We start from the raw sequence: 15,407 nt of genomic DNA on the forward strand, positions 1-15,407 counted from the left end.
ACCGCTAAAGCCATCTATAGGAAAACGGCGGAAGCAAAGTTGTACACCTAATATATATATATATTTGTAATATTGAATTTATGTAATAATAGCGCAATAACTACCATATAGCATCAATTCCAATTAAGCCTTTATCTTAGTTTAGTATTTATTTGCATATCATATATGATTAAATTTGTTTTTTTATGAATTACATTATTACATTAAAAATATGCTGTTTCATTTTAAAAAATCGCGATGACTTTAAAATATCAAAAAACTATCTTAAGAACAACTTTTTGCTTATTATATAATATATATACCATCTATACCATGGTTGCTACGTTGAAAGTTGCTATCATAATGGTATGCTGTTTTAAGAAAAATTGCTTCGTCGATTTTAACTACATTATGACACACATTTTGTTTATTGACAACCATCATTGAAATATTAATTGCTCATTTCTTACTTTATCTCATCAATGATCATGATTATGATGTCAGCATTAATGTTTCATTGTTAATGATCTGTTATTATAACTTGTTTACATACTATTCTTCACTAGCACGACACTTAATTGAAGAAAATTAATTGAAAAAAAATAAACAAGTGGTCACTGCTTCTGTATCGTCGTTCATCCTGTACACGACTTGAATGTCTTTTGCTTTATTGTTAACAGTGTTTGCCTCTGATGTTGTTTATCAATTTTATATCTTTGCTACATTTATTACATTTCATAATTTGTGTACTGTCTCATATATATGTTTATATTATGTTTTATATTTATACTATATCTCATATATGTTTATTTTGTCTCTCGTATGTCATTTGAAGTACTCTGTTCTGTTATAACAGATCTAAATTAATTAAATAAGTATTTTATTTGAACATTGCGTTGATTCTTGTTACGGCCACCATCATCTCCTTAAAATCTATCTATTGCTATCGAACAGACTACAACTGTCCGTACTAGATGTAACACTTGCATTGCTGCAAGAGGCCAATATTTTGAACAATATCCACATTAAACAAGTGAATAAATACAACGAATAAGTAATGAGAAAGTATAAAAATGAAAACTATGTTTTGTCTTTTTTGCGATTTTTTCCCAAAACGAAGCAAAAACGAGCATATTTCTATTTATAGGATTTTTTTAGTTTGTCAATACTTTACACGTTCCCGAAGTTTAGATTTAAATTCGGGACATTCTGTATATATACGCACGCACGCACGCACGCACGCACGCACGCACGCACGCACGCACGCACGCACGCACGCACGCACGCACGCACGCACGCACGCACGCACGCACGCACACACACACACACACACACACACACAAGCACGAGTTTATAAATCTATTCGTGTTGCTTAAAATCTCCAAAAATGTTTGCACTTAAAATGAGATAAATATATTCGCACGTCAAAGAGAAAGAAAACGAAGATGCTTAATGCAAAAAGTGTAAACAATGCAAACAAATCTCATATCTGTGTGCTCTCCTTCAGTGTGCCGAAAGCAAAACAAGATAACGAGAGAACGTCCATTCTTTTCGCTCTACTCACTTGTTTCACAATTCAGCAATTAAAAATGTTTTTTCGGCAATCTTGGCTGCTGTATATACAATATTAATAAAGGGTGAAAGGCATTCTAGATAACATATAAGTTTTAATAAATTGTAGTAATACTTAGTAATAATATATACCTAGAATATAGAATTCGGATAAGAGTTAAGCCGATTTTACATAAGACGCAGAACGCGGATCACAAGTCGCAAACTTGTTACTGGGACGTTCACTTTAAATAAAAATCTATTTTTCTTTAAAAAAAAAATGTATTAATGACGTTATGTTTATCAAATGCGCTTGATATCAAATATTTTGTTTTAAATGTTCTTTTCTATCATTCGAATTTAAAATTTTGATAATGAACAAGTCTGAGGGCAGTCTGATTATTAATATAAATAATGAAGGTGATGTCAATGTAATTTAATAACGTACAAATAAAAGCCTTTATATATGCGCAATTTTAAAATAATTTTTTGTCTATTGAAAAGTGACATGGGTTTTTTTCTATTGTTGTTTTAAAATTCTCATACATAAATTATTTCAAAAATTATATAAAATTATATAAAAATATTTTTGATCTATACATTTATTACATATACATAATATACATTTATTATTAACTTAATTACTACACATACATTTATATTTACTACACATACATTTATTATTAACTTGAACTTTTCAGAAAAAAAAACGGTAATTATTTGTAATAGAGGATCTCTTCCCAATGATCTTGACTTTGACATATAATATTTGACACATAATCTTGAATCTCCAAGTTTTAATTATCGCTCGTTATAAAAGTATTAACAATCAAAGCTAGTAATTATTTGTCTGCTTTATATGAAAAGTCAAATAACTAGGCAGGGGAAAAAAGATACAGAACGAACCGATTAGGAAGGAAATACGACTTTTCACGCGAAGTGAGTTTCATCTTACTTCCGTCCTGCCAAGGGCCATCCGACTTTCCACGCGAAGCGAGTTTCATCCCACCAACTTCTCTACTTAGAGACGTCCGATTTTTCACGCGAAGCAAGATCTACGTGAATGAAAAGTCGTACGCTTGTTGGCAAGGAAGGAGGTGGGTGAAACTCGCTTCGCATGGAAAATTGGACGCCCCTAAGCAAAAGAGAGGGGGGGGAAATGAAACTTGCTTCGCGTGGAAAATCGTAAAATATATTTTGAAGCAGAAAATTTCTATTACAAGGTTAAGGCTCAAGTGAAATTATTACAATCAAATGAAAAGTCCATATGAGCCGACATAAGTTCATGTGTAAAAGAATATCTATTAAAATCTAAACGTTTTGACCACAATATTTTGGTCATCTTCAGTAAACTAACGTAATAAAATAATATAATATTAAAAATAATAAATTATACAATATTAAAATGAATCGCTAGATAAAATTACAATAATAAAGATGTCAAATTCAAAATCTTGAAATGTTATAGTATTTGTTTGAATACTGTGTACGTGAGTCGATAAAATGATATTACTATAATAATAAAATTTTAATAAGCAACCTTAACATTAAATGATATTAACTGTACATACTTTAGTAGGAGAATAAAGCGTAGCATTATGAAGGTCTGTTATCAATTAATGTACAAAAACAAATGAGAAAATTTCTGTTTTATATAATGAAAAATAGACTTCATTTTTCAAATTTTTTGGTAATAACTTTTTAACGAGTGACAGCTAAAACTTGTTGGAGTTCACTTAAGATTGTGACCTTAATAACATAAAGTCATTGAGGGGAGGGAGAAAGGTCCCCTAATATAAATAATTACAAAAAACCTATGAAAAAAAGGAAAAAAATGGGATTTGAACTTGAGACCTTCAGTGTTCCAATCTCGCACCTTATGAGCTCGATTACATCAATTTCTCGAATCTCGAGTTTATAAACAAAGTATATAACGCGCATGAAAAATTGTAAATAATTAATATCTCATAAACTGTTTTTGACATGATTTATATTATTCTGGATTAATGGGAAGGATTCACAATTTATTAAAACTTAAACTATTTTTCGCCTTTTATTAATATCCGCTGAGCCGCAGAAATTGTTGAGAAAGTATTTTCGGTTTGAAAGCGACTAGAGCGAAAACGTTCTCTTGCTGTCTCGTTTGCCGGCGCGTTGAAGGCGCGTGCTCGTGCTTGTATGTGTGTATCGATTATTACCGCCAAGTTGCCGATTTGTGACGCTGATCACCTAATTCTTACTGCTGATTCTGTATCGCCACCATCAACGCGAAGTCTTAGCTCATTGTGAATATTCAGGAGCTAAACTGACTAAATCATATAATTATTGTATAATTATTTTTATCCTCTTTTACTGGTTTGAAAATCCTTTTTCAGGATTAAAGTATACGCATTAATACGTGTCTGTAAGGTGGAATTAATGGCGAGAAAAATTGAGATCTTATTATTTCTTCCAATATGGCATACATATAAATTTTCATAATAATAACGTTTAAATAATCTGAATTCAATTTTAAGAATTCCACGTTGTTTCTTTGTGTAAACTACTAGTCTATGGAACTTGAATAAATTTAAACGTTATTATTATATGAAAATTTATATGTATATGTGCGTGAGATATTGTAGTATAAAGTGATGTGTCAATGATGTGTGACACGTAAATCATCTGTGTGTAAGTGCCAGTTACAATTTATTAATCGTCTTCAAGATCCCCTTAAGAAACTTTTAAATTTTTAATTTAGTTTTACTTCCGCTCACTATTTCTTTTTAAAGTAGAGATGTGTTATGTGTCCAATAAATTGCATAATTTGGCGCACTCTATGTGCAATTAATTTTTTTCGCAATGTCGTGATCATATGTCATAATCATTGTATAGTAAAATATGCACTTTCTTGCAAATTAAAAAAATAAAACTTTTTATGATTTTTTATTACGGAGATGCGGCGCATATCAAAGTTATCAATACATTTTTTTTCAGTTACCTCCAGCATTAGGATTAATCGATGCGCACCAAGAGAAGATTGCTACTCGAATTTTGCATATCATATGCGTATGTGCATATGTATGTACGTATGGGTGTGTGTACATATGTGAGATTGAGATTGACGCGTGAGTACACTTACACTTCAAATCTGGTACTCCCGTCTCTATTCAAAATCTGGTACTCTCGTCTCGTCTTCGAATGATTTCTTACAAATGCATGTATATTGATATAAACTCTAAGTATGACGAACTTTTTATCATATACGGTGCTATTTCTAGTTCCTAAAGATTCGTTAGCAGTCTTTCAAAACTTCATAGCCTCCTTCCGATCATCTCACACACATAAACAATAACTCGAATAAAATAAACTGACGTAAGCATTGTCAATGCTGTTAGTATTGTACTTTTAATTACGATTTAAATCTACAATATTATTTTTAGAGTTTAAATCCCGTCGAATATATGTGTGATGAAAAGAACTTTGGAGGAATTGCTAACAAGAAATAGTACTACAGCGAATATAGTGAGAAATTCCTCAGACCACAAGAATTTAATAACAAGAAATTATACGAAGGGGGAATATAAGATTTTAAAGCGTAAAACATAACTAAGAGCCTCCTCTAACATGATATTTACAAAATGCTTGTTTAAATAGAGCGGATTAAACCGAATCGAAAAATCTTATACAATTTTGCAATTTTTGCGTAATTAACAAGAAATTTATTATGAAAATCGCCGCATGGCGTTGTAATTGTTCGATCTACCAAATTTGCGAAGATGGTTCTACGTAAAGGTATTTTCTTTCGCCACTTGTATGCTATTGTCGCTTGTAGTAAACAACTCTTCAACTTATGCTGAGCGGTTATAAATCCTCGCTGCGCATTTGAATTTAGCAATAAATTGAGAGGATATGCAATAGATAAGTAGAGAAATTAATTATTTAATTAAATAATTAATTTCTCTACTTAACAATTGCAAAAATTATGAAATGGTACAGGATCTTTCGACTCAGCTTATTCTGCTCTATCTGCATGAGTATTTTGTAAAATATTATGAGACACTTTGTATATACCGTACCTTGAAAAGTCACCTTGGATCGCGTTCTCTTTGGTGTGTTTTTTGAAATTTTGGAGAAAGTCGATGGAGGATGTACGTGTGTTGGAGAAGATGGCATCGAGGACCATGTCGGACGTGGTGTGGAAGTCGCAACTTTCCATGTGTCGAGGGATGCCGCTGTCGCTCTCCAGGAATGTCTTCGCGGACCTCCAACAACTTCAAGATTGGGCGATGGTATTGATGTTAGAGAGCCACGATATCGCGAAGAATATAGATCAGTTGACAACCGACAGTCACAGGGACTTGGCAGACCTGTTGTGGGATTGCAATGAAGCCAATATCCAGCAGGAGAGCCTAAAGACTCGCGTCTATGGACTTCCGATGTACGGAGGCCACAGCCGCGTGAACTAAAACACGTCTAAAAAAGGAAAACAATTAAACTTAATTTTTCACAGATTCTTTAGGAAATTTAAAATTCACTTCTATGCAGTTTTTCATTCAATGATTCAAAATTTTCATATTTCATCTTAATCCTTTTTACTGTAAATAAATTTTGAATTAACTTATCAAAAAAATAAACTCTAAAATATTCATAAAATAATATTAATATAAATAAATGAAGAAGCCAATATTCAATCAAAATGGATGTCTAATATTTTTTTGCGTGAATTTTTACGATTTCCAATTTAAATAAATTGCGCATTATGATATTACATATTCTAGCTTCAATGGAATACTACTGTGTTCCAAATATAAGATTGTATTACAAAAATGACAAATAATCGATGTATGTGAGATTGCGTCTAGATACGGTTCCAATAAGATGGATGCTCGTACAATACTAAATACTATTTGTATTCAGAATGCACTTTTATCTCTAAAATTCTATAATATGCATAACGTAAAGTATAATATGTTAGCGCGCTAATATTGTTATAAGCGCGTTCTAAATATAGGTCTATGTTTTCTAATAAATGAATAGGCAAATACGATCTAATCAACCACCTCGATTATCAAACATTATCGTATATTTGATTATTTCTAGAGAAGGATAAAGGAATGATTTCACGGATAAATATATCCAGATATTTCCCCCTACTCCCATCAGTACAGCTGGTAACAGAGAGAGAAAAATCCAGATTTCAATTTCTCGAATTTCGCTGCAAACGCTTTCACATTTTGAAGCGTGAGATATCTAGGAGTGGATATCGTTTCGATATTCACTGCCAATGCTAAAAATCTATATACCGCACGTAAAATATACTATATAGTTTCAGCACTGGCAATAAATATCGAAACGCACCCTGGATATAATCAGTTTGAAAGGTAAACGTTAAGACTCCGTCCATCTCAAATTTTGATAAAAATAAACTGAATCGATGCGTTTTCGCAAAAATAAAGATTTGACTAAAAAAAGAGGGTCACTATGCTTTATGAATCAGATATTGATTGTCAAAGTTGACAACTATTCAGGTTAGGAAATCGGAACCACAACAGTGATTCACTGCTTTAATGCTGAGAATGTTTTTAAAGCAAAAATTTGTATTTTTTACATATCCAATGTACATATCATAGTTTGATAAATTATATTAAAGCAGGCTAGGAAGCAAATCGAGAGGAAAACTTGGAAAACACTAAAGATGCGGTTAAGCACACTTTATTGTAGATACAACGCAATATAACTTCAACTATGTAAACGCGTATAGATAACGAACAGACAGAGAGCACGTAGGTAAACTTGAAAGTCCTACGCGTAGTGATATAAAAGCGTGATCAGAAAGGTCTGTTTGTAGGATTGTATGATGTGTATTCACGGCATTTGTGTCAACAAATTGATTATGAGAGATCATATCCGAATATGGAGAGAGCGATCTGTTTCAATTATACTGATAGGAAATATCTGGATATGCATTGGTATCTGAAATCGCATCTTTAGGAACTTGATATTCCACGAACATTCAACTACAAGAGACGATATAATTCGTAAAATAAATGAAGCAATTTACTCTTTAAATGCTAATAAAGTTGTTGTAGAAAATAGTGAGCACTTTGAACATTTTTTATAATAAAATCAATAAACATTCCCTGCTGCAAATTCCCATAGGTTTTTTCGTGGGTTCCTATAAAAGACTATAAGATTCTGTAGGAATTTGTGTAGTCACCAGGTATGTAAATATGAAACCGGAATTTACCAATAGATGGCCATAGCTGTCAATGTAGTTGCCATCAGACGGCGCCATTGACGCCATTTCCTTGTTCTGACATCTGACAAAGATTTTCAACTCACAACAATACAAGTTTCATACAACAACATAGTTTGTAATAGCGTTGAACATGTCGAATTTTGTGCCTGGAAACGGCACAACGATGCGGACAGCATTGATTTTCTGTTATCATTTGAAGAAAACTGCTGCAGAATCGCATCGAATGCTTGTCGAAGCTTACAGTGCATGCTCTTGGGAAATCACAGTGCTTTGAGTGGTTTAAAAAATTAAAAAGTGGCGATTTTGACGTGAGAAATGAAGAACATGGAAAATCACCGAAAAAGTTTGAAGACAGCGAATTGCAAGCATTGTTGGATGAGGATGACGCTCAAACTCAACAACAACTCGCGGATCAATTGAATGTGACACGAGAAGCCGTCTCCATACATCTACGTTTGAAATCCAGAAAAAGAAAGATCCAGAAAATGGGAAAATGGGTTCCACATAAACTGAATAAAAAACAACAGGAAAACCGAAAAACCACTTGCGAAATGCTGCTCGCCAGGTACAAAAGAAATTTCTCCATCGAATTGTGACTGGCGATAAAAAGTGGATATATTTTGAGATTCCTAAGCGTAAAAGATCATGGGTAACTCCAGGCGAATCATCGACTTCAAGGCCAAATCGCTATGGATGGAAGACTGCTCTGTGTTTGGTGGGATCAGAAAGGTGTGATTTACCTTGAAAAGTTCCCGGAATTCATTCAGAAAATTCAAAATACAAATTTTATTCATCAAAAGTGATATTGTTCTCTTCAAAGTATTCCCCATCGACTGCAACGCACTTATGCCAGCGCTTGATCCAGCTCTCGAAACATTTCTGGAACTCTATTGTCGATATAGCCATCAGAGCCATCTTCGATTTTTCCACTACCTCCTTTCGGCTGTTAAAACGCGTTCAGCGTAATGGTTTTTTAACTCGATCGAACAGAAAAAAATCCGGAAGCCATATCAGATGAATTCGATGGCTGTTGGATAGTATTCGTTTCGTTCTTGGTCAAAAATTCACGGATAATGATGGCATTATGCAACGGTGCGTTATCATGGTGCAAAATCCACGAGTTGTTTGCCCACAAATCCTTTCTTTTTTGGCGAACTGTTTCACGCAAACGCCTCATAATGCCCAAATAATATTCCTTATTAACCGTCTGATCTTCTGGCAAAAATTCGTGATGTACAATACCGTTGTAATCCATGAAATCCTCGACGGATTCACGACCACTTTTGAAGCGTTCATGCCATTCATAAACGGCTGTTTTCTTTAGAATATCACTGTCGAAACAGTTTCCCAACATTTCCAAGGTTTTCATACCATTGAATCCATTTTTAACGCAAAATTTAATACAAACTCGTTGTTGCAAATTCAACTCGTTGTTGCAAATTCAACTCCATTTTTAAAACTGTAAAAAATCGAAAATACGTGCAGAGGTAGATGTACTCAAGATGTAACTTTTACAAATGTCAAGCTATGGTGATAAAATTTGGTGGGAATGTCAATGATAGATGTGGCAACCTAACCAAAAAAAAACAGAATTCAAATCAGCTGACTCAGAGCATCACCTGGTGGTAATTCCGGGAACTTTTTGATCAAGGTGATATTATGAGCTGTTAAAATCTGATGAAACCGTTAAACAACCGACAACAAATGATCAATTTGAATCAAGCTATGTGTGAAAAACGACTGAAACATCAAAAAAGGCAACACAAAGTGATTTTGCTTCGTGATAATGCACCATCACACAAGCAAAACTGGTCAAGGAAACGATTGAGGCATTTGGTTGGGAAATACTTTCGCATGCGAAGAAATACTTACTCACTAGACTTGGCTCCGTCCGATTATCACTTATTTGCATCGATGGGATACGCACTTGCTTAGCAGCGCTTCACTTCTTACGAAGATGTACGAAAATGGCTAGATGATTGGTTTGGCTCAAAAGAGCAACAATTTTTTGGCGTGGCATCCACAAATTGTCAAACAGGTGGAAAAAAGCTACCGATGGGCAATACTTCGAATAAAATATTTTTTATCATTTTCATGCAATAAACGTGTATTTTCTATTAAAAAATTCCGGTTTCATATTTACATTCCTGGTATTTGCGCAGCATGCATAGGTATACGTAGGACATTCATAGGAATGCAAATAAGGGTAGTAGAGGTGTCCACAGAAATGTGGACAAATGCCCCATGAGAACTAGAAGGTCTATAGGATACCAGTTTGACGTAATAGCAACATGTAGGCGTATGTAAGACAAAGGAGAGATGCCCCATAGAACCTGAAAATGCCTACAGACTACCATAGGATGACGTATACACATCTTCCCTGTCCTAAGTCCTATGTAAATCTACATTTCCTATACGTCAAAGTGTATCCTATATATCTTTAGTTCTCAAGAGGCATCTCTTTCGCATTCTTATGAGTACCTATATCAATTTGAGAGAACAATTCCTAACTCCCAAAAACTGGAAGCCACGATAATAGTTAATAAACAAGATATGTTCTACGTCGGATGAAAAAAAATCATAACTGCCATAAGGAAAATATATATTCATGACTTTTTTCATCAAACACACCTTGTTTAGCAAGTGACCTTCAATTTTTGGAGTTATGAAAAAATTGTCTTAGATTTTCACGTGAAATTATGTCAGTCGGCTGTAATAGCATTTTGTGTAGACATTCTAAGCCATATATATATTTTATAGGGACTATACATGTCTTAGAACAGTTGTAACTATTTTGAGACTATATAGAGTATCTCAAAATATTTGGAACTATTTTTATGTGCAGATAGAGCGGATTAAACTAAACCGGAAGATCCTCTATCATTTTACAATTTTCGCAATTATTATCTGCCCAATGAGCAGAATGTCTAAAATCGATGCACGAGACAACTTTAAGATATTTTTAAGAGTTCTTTGAAAAAAACATCTTTAAAATATGTCATAAAGAACTCTGATCATTGGGTAATAATTGCGAAAATTGCAAAATGATAGAGGACCTGCCGCTTATTCGATAATGTTTAGAAACTAACTATTTTGAAAATTGCAAAATGATACAGAACTTTTTGACTCACTTTAGTCTACTTTATCTGCACACGAAAATAGTCCCAAATACGATAAATACATTTATCATTTAGGTTCAATTGCATCAACGTGTATATTATTCTTTTTCCTATGCAATTCTATAGAAGCATCTTTTCAAGGACTGATGCCATAGATTCCTATGTAAAACCTTGTAGAAAAATTTCCTATGTTATCCTATATATATATATATATATATATATATATATATATATATTACTACACATGTGTGTGTGTGTATATATATATATATATATATATATATATTTACGCAACGTGTGTGTGTGTGTATGTATATATATATATATATGTATATGCATATATATGTATATATACATGTTGCGTAAATCCTATAGATACCTATTGTAAGAAATAGGCACAACATAGAAGTTATCAGCGTCAGAGCTATGTGGCTCGGTGGCAGGACGGAAGTTTATCAGCTCGGAGAAGAGACCAAGCCTGAGACAAGAAACACCCTGATATTTTTTTTGTTGTCATCAATTGTTTATACTATACAAGCTCCTACAGAATCTTAGGAGCTGCGCACAATGAAAGGAATAGGAAACAGAAAACAGAGAATAAGAATTTCAACCAGAAATCATGTATTGTGGAATACACAGTTTCTGATAGGTTGAAATTCTCTATTTCCTGTTCCCTATTCCTTTCATTGTGCGTAGCCTCTTATAATCCTCTATAAGAACCCATGAAAAAACCCATGGGAATTTACAGCAAGAGGAGCCTCCTGCCATTAGGACCGGTTGAATTTACCATGATTAGGCAAATCCATAGGAAAATTCCCCATAGAAATTTGCAGCAGGGTTTACTTATTCAGAAATGCCAATGTGTGGAAACACATGTGCGTGCGCAATTTGCTTGAAAAATTATAAGATTCACTCAAAAATATTAAACATCAACTTTGACAGAATATGATCTTTTTATTTTGAACATTTCTCCAGTGATTTTCATATTATTATTGTTAATATTTAATATTCTATATTTAATATTCTATATAATATTTATTATCTATTCTATCATCTAATTTAATCATATTTAATTAATAAGTAATGTACTTAGTCTGTTTTTTTATATAGTTATATTAAACTAATATACATTTTTTGTACTAAGACTTCTGAATACTGTTACGTGCCACGTCATTCTTGTCTCTACATGTTTTAACAAATTTTTAATATAAAGTTTTTGTTTAAATTCAAAAAAAATATGACCCCGCTAAACCTTGTTATTTCCTTGCTCATTTTCAATATCCGTGTTTGTTCCTTTTTTTTACCCTTTCGATCTTTTTTGAATATATCTTACAAATATTTTATGTTCAGCAAATGAATTCCTGAGTCATAAAAACTCACGTACCTCAGTTTCTTTCAACTCTTACGCATATTTTTGAACATATTACATTATTGGCTAATATTCAACAAAATTTCACCTCTTTCATCTTGGTGAAGATCCTTCCAACTCAAATTTAGTCAATCTACTCCTGTAAACCGTTCTTTCAACTTAATTTTAAGCTTGCCAGTTGTATTATCTCTAAATAAAACCTGTTCTGAAGACAGAATTCGAATCTTATCATTATACTATACACTACGATGCATCTCGCACGTAACAGTACTCAGCTAAGAATTCAGCTGCATTGACAGTGGCGACACAGAATCAGATGGCGTGGCGGCCTGGCGAAACCAGTAGCCATATACATAAACACGAGCCCATATGCTCTCGGCGTGCCGAAGGCGAGCACATGTATATGGGTTCGTGCTTGTGTATATGTGTGTGTGTTACAGTGACTCATCATATTAAATGGTTGAACTTATAGGCGTGGAAAAGTGACGTTTTGATAACGAAATTTATGCTGCATGTCATTTCGTTATTATTTGCTTATTGTGAAAATGTAACTTGTCTCATACTTATGAAAGCCTTAAAAATGAGTGGAAACTAATCTTGAAATTTTATATGTAAAAGCATATATTTCACTCGTTTTAATAATTGTCAAACCGTGTGTTTCTGCCCGAATGTAGCTCATTTTACGTGTCTTTTAATGACTATTAAGATCATTTATTGATTATCAAGGGAGAAAAAGGAGTTTTCGCCCATTTTATAAATGTTTTAAAGCGATCTCGTCATTTAGATTTATCCAAATTGTCTTTATTTATAAATGCAGCATAAATTAATATGTCATTTCTCGCTTATAACGTCACGAATCCAACATGGCCGCAGCGATTACTTAAAAAATCTTAAAGTGAAATAAATATGTTTAAAATTTGATGAAAACGAGAAAGTAGGCTTTAGCATAATCTTGTGAAGAAATAAAAAAACAAACCTATTATTAATACTTTAAGGCTTTCACGGATATTTTCTTCAAAGAAATTACCAAAGAATAGTGAGACTAGAACACTACTATATAGATACTATATAGATATTCGCATTCGCCATTTTTAGACCTTTCTCCTCTCTTTGTTCTCTCTTCAATTTTCTCTCTTTTCTCTTCAACCTTCTTAGTTTAGCGGCTGAGTGGAGAGAGAGAGAGCAAGGGATTAAGGAGCAAGAGAATGAGAAAAGGATTAAAAATGGCGAATACGAATACTCATATTATAATGTCTTAGTGAGACCAAGAATGGAAAACTCGCGATTCTGTCATTTCGCGCCATCATTTCTTTTGTTAACTATTTGATCAGCCATGTTAGAATATGATCGATCAAATAGAATATGGGTCTCTTTCATCAACCTTAGTTACCTAAGTTAACCGATGGTTACATGATATTTATTTAAGCTCAGGTTCACAACTCATGACTAATTTTTAACCGAGATTTAACTAATGAGTAATAATAAGTTGTGAAACTGGATCTAAATGAACTCTATAATCGTCAGTTAGCTTAATCGACGTTGGTGAAAGAGATGGCCGATTTCATCGTCATGCGAACACCAGCAAACACGTGTAAAGTGATAAATCTTGGGCGTTTTCTAACAAAGACATAGTCAGATACTGTGTAACACAATGAATCGTTTCATTCTTGTTCAATAAAGGCAAACAACATCAAATCAACAATTACATACAAAGGATGTAATAATTCACATCTGATTGTCTTTGATGAAAAACACCCCATAAATATTAAGTATGTCTGAAAAATCTTGCAAAGAATAAGTCATGGTTCTCATTGTTTAATAAAAACTTGTTATACGAAGTTCAACAATCCAGAATTGTCCTTTATGCTTTTGTCAAAAGATTCGTCAACTACAAATCCTATGTATTCTATGTATGTATCACTTTCTTATACGCGTGTGTGTGTATGCGCGCGTTCAGTTATGTTAGATTGAGTAGCTTAGCTGAGTACGTGGAGCTTGTGTCCTCAAACATTTCATTTGTTAACTATTAGGTGTACAACTTTGCTTCCGCCGTTTTCCTATAGACAGCTTTAGCGATAAGTAATGGTCGAAATAAATAGATCATAGACGTCATACAATAAACTCTGTCAACATAACCCCATAGAAATATTAGTCGATTTGTGTCTGCATCATAAAGTTATTCTCGATTGAAAATGTCAGTTTACGAGCCAAATTCTCGTCATTTGCGGGAGGTTTTAATTTTTTGCTTCAATATGAAGAAATCTGCGGCTGAGGCTCATCGAATGCTCTCAAATACTTATGGTGAGGCCGCTATTAGTGAAAGAACGTGTCGTGAGTGGTTTCAACGCTTCAAGAACGGTGATTTTGACGTCGAAGACCGGCATAGTGGTGGAAGAGAGAAGGTTTTCGAAGATGCAGAATTGGAGGCATTACTTGAGCAAGACTCGTGTCAAAATCCAGAAGAATTAGCACGATCATTGGGAATGACTTAACAAACCATTTCAAAACGCCTCAAAGCCATGGAAATGATTCAGAAGCAAGGAAATTGGGTGCCGTACGAATTGAAGCCGAGAGATGTTAAACGGCGTTTGTTTGCTTGTGAACAGCTGCTTGAAAGTCAAAGACGGAAGGGATTTCTGCATCGCATTGTGACTGAGGACGAAAAATGGGTTCATTACGATAATCCCAAGCGCAGAAAATCATGGGGAGTTCCCGGCCATGCTTCCACGTCGATGGCCAAATCGAATATTCACGGCTCCAAGGTCATGCTCTGTATTTGGTGGGACCAGCTCGGCATAGTGTATTATGAACTGTTAAAACCGACTGAAACAATCACAGGCGATCGGTATCGAACGCAATTGATGCGTTTGAGCCGAGCATTGAAAGACAAACGGCCGCAATACAACGAGACACGATAAAGTGATTTTGCAGCATGACAATGCTCGACTCCATGTTGCGAAAGTGGTCAAGACATACTTGGAAACGTTGAAATGGAAAGTCCTACCCCACCCACCGTATTCTCCAGACGTTGCTCCCTCTGACTATCACTTGTTTCGATCAATGGCACACGGCCTGGCTGACCAGCACTTCCGGTCTTATGAAGAAGTAAAAAATTGGATCGATTCGTGGATAGCCTCAAAAGATGACT

The 15,407-nt window shown here is 34.0% G+C and overlaps 1 protein-coding gene across 1 annotated transcript in view; it reads right to left on the bottom strand.

The window, feature by feature from the left end:
* Positions 1-15,407, bottom strand: part of LOC105622230 — a 125,983-nt gene that overhangs the window by 43,635 nt on the left and 66,941 nt on the right. The window contains exon 6 of the mRNA XM_012203657.1: positions 5,589-5,985. Coding sequence (XP_012059047.1) covers positions 5,589-5,985 — 397 coding nt within the window. The remainder of the gene's footprint in view (positions 1-5,588; positions 5,986-15,407) is intronic.

Source organism: Atta cephalotes (genome assembly GCF_000143395.1).
Source record: "Atta cephalotes unplaced genomic scaffold scaffold00002, whole genome shotgun sequence".
NCBI lineage: Eukaryota > Metazoa > Arthropoda > Insecta > Hymenoptera > Formicidae > Atta > Atta cephalotes.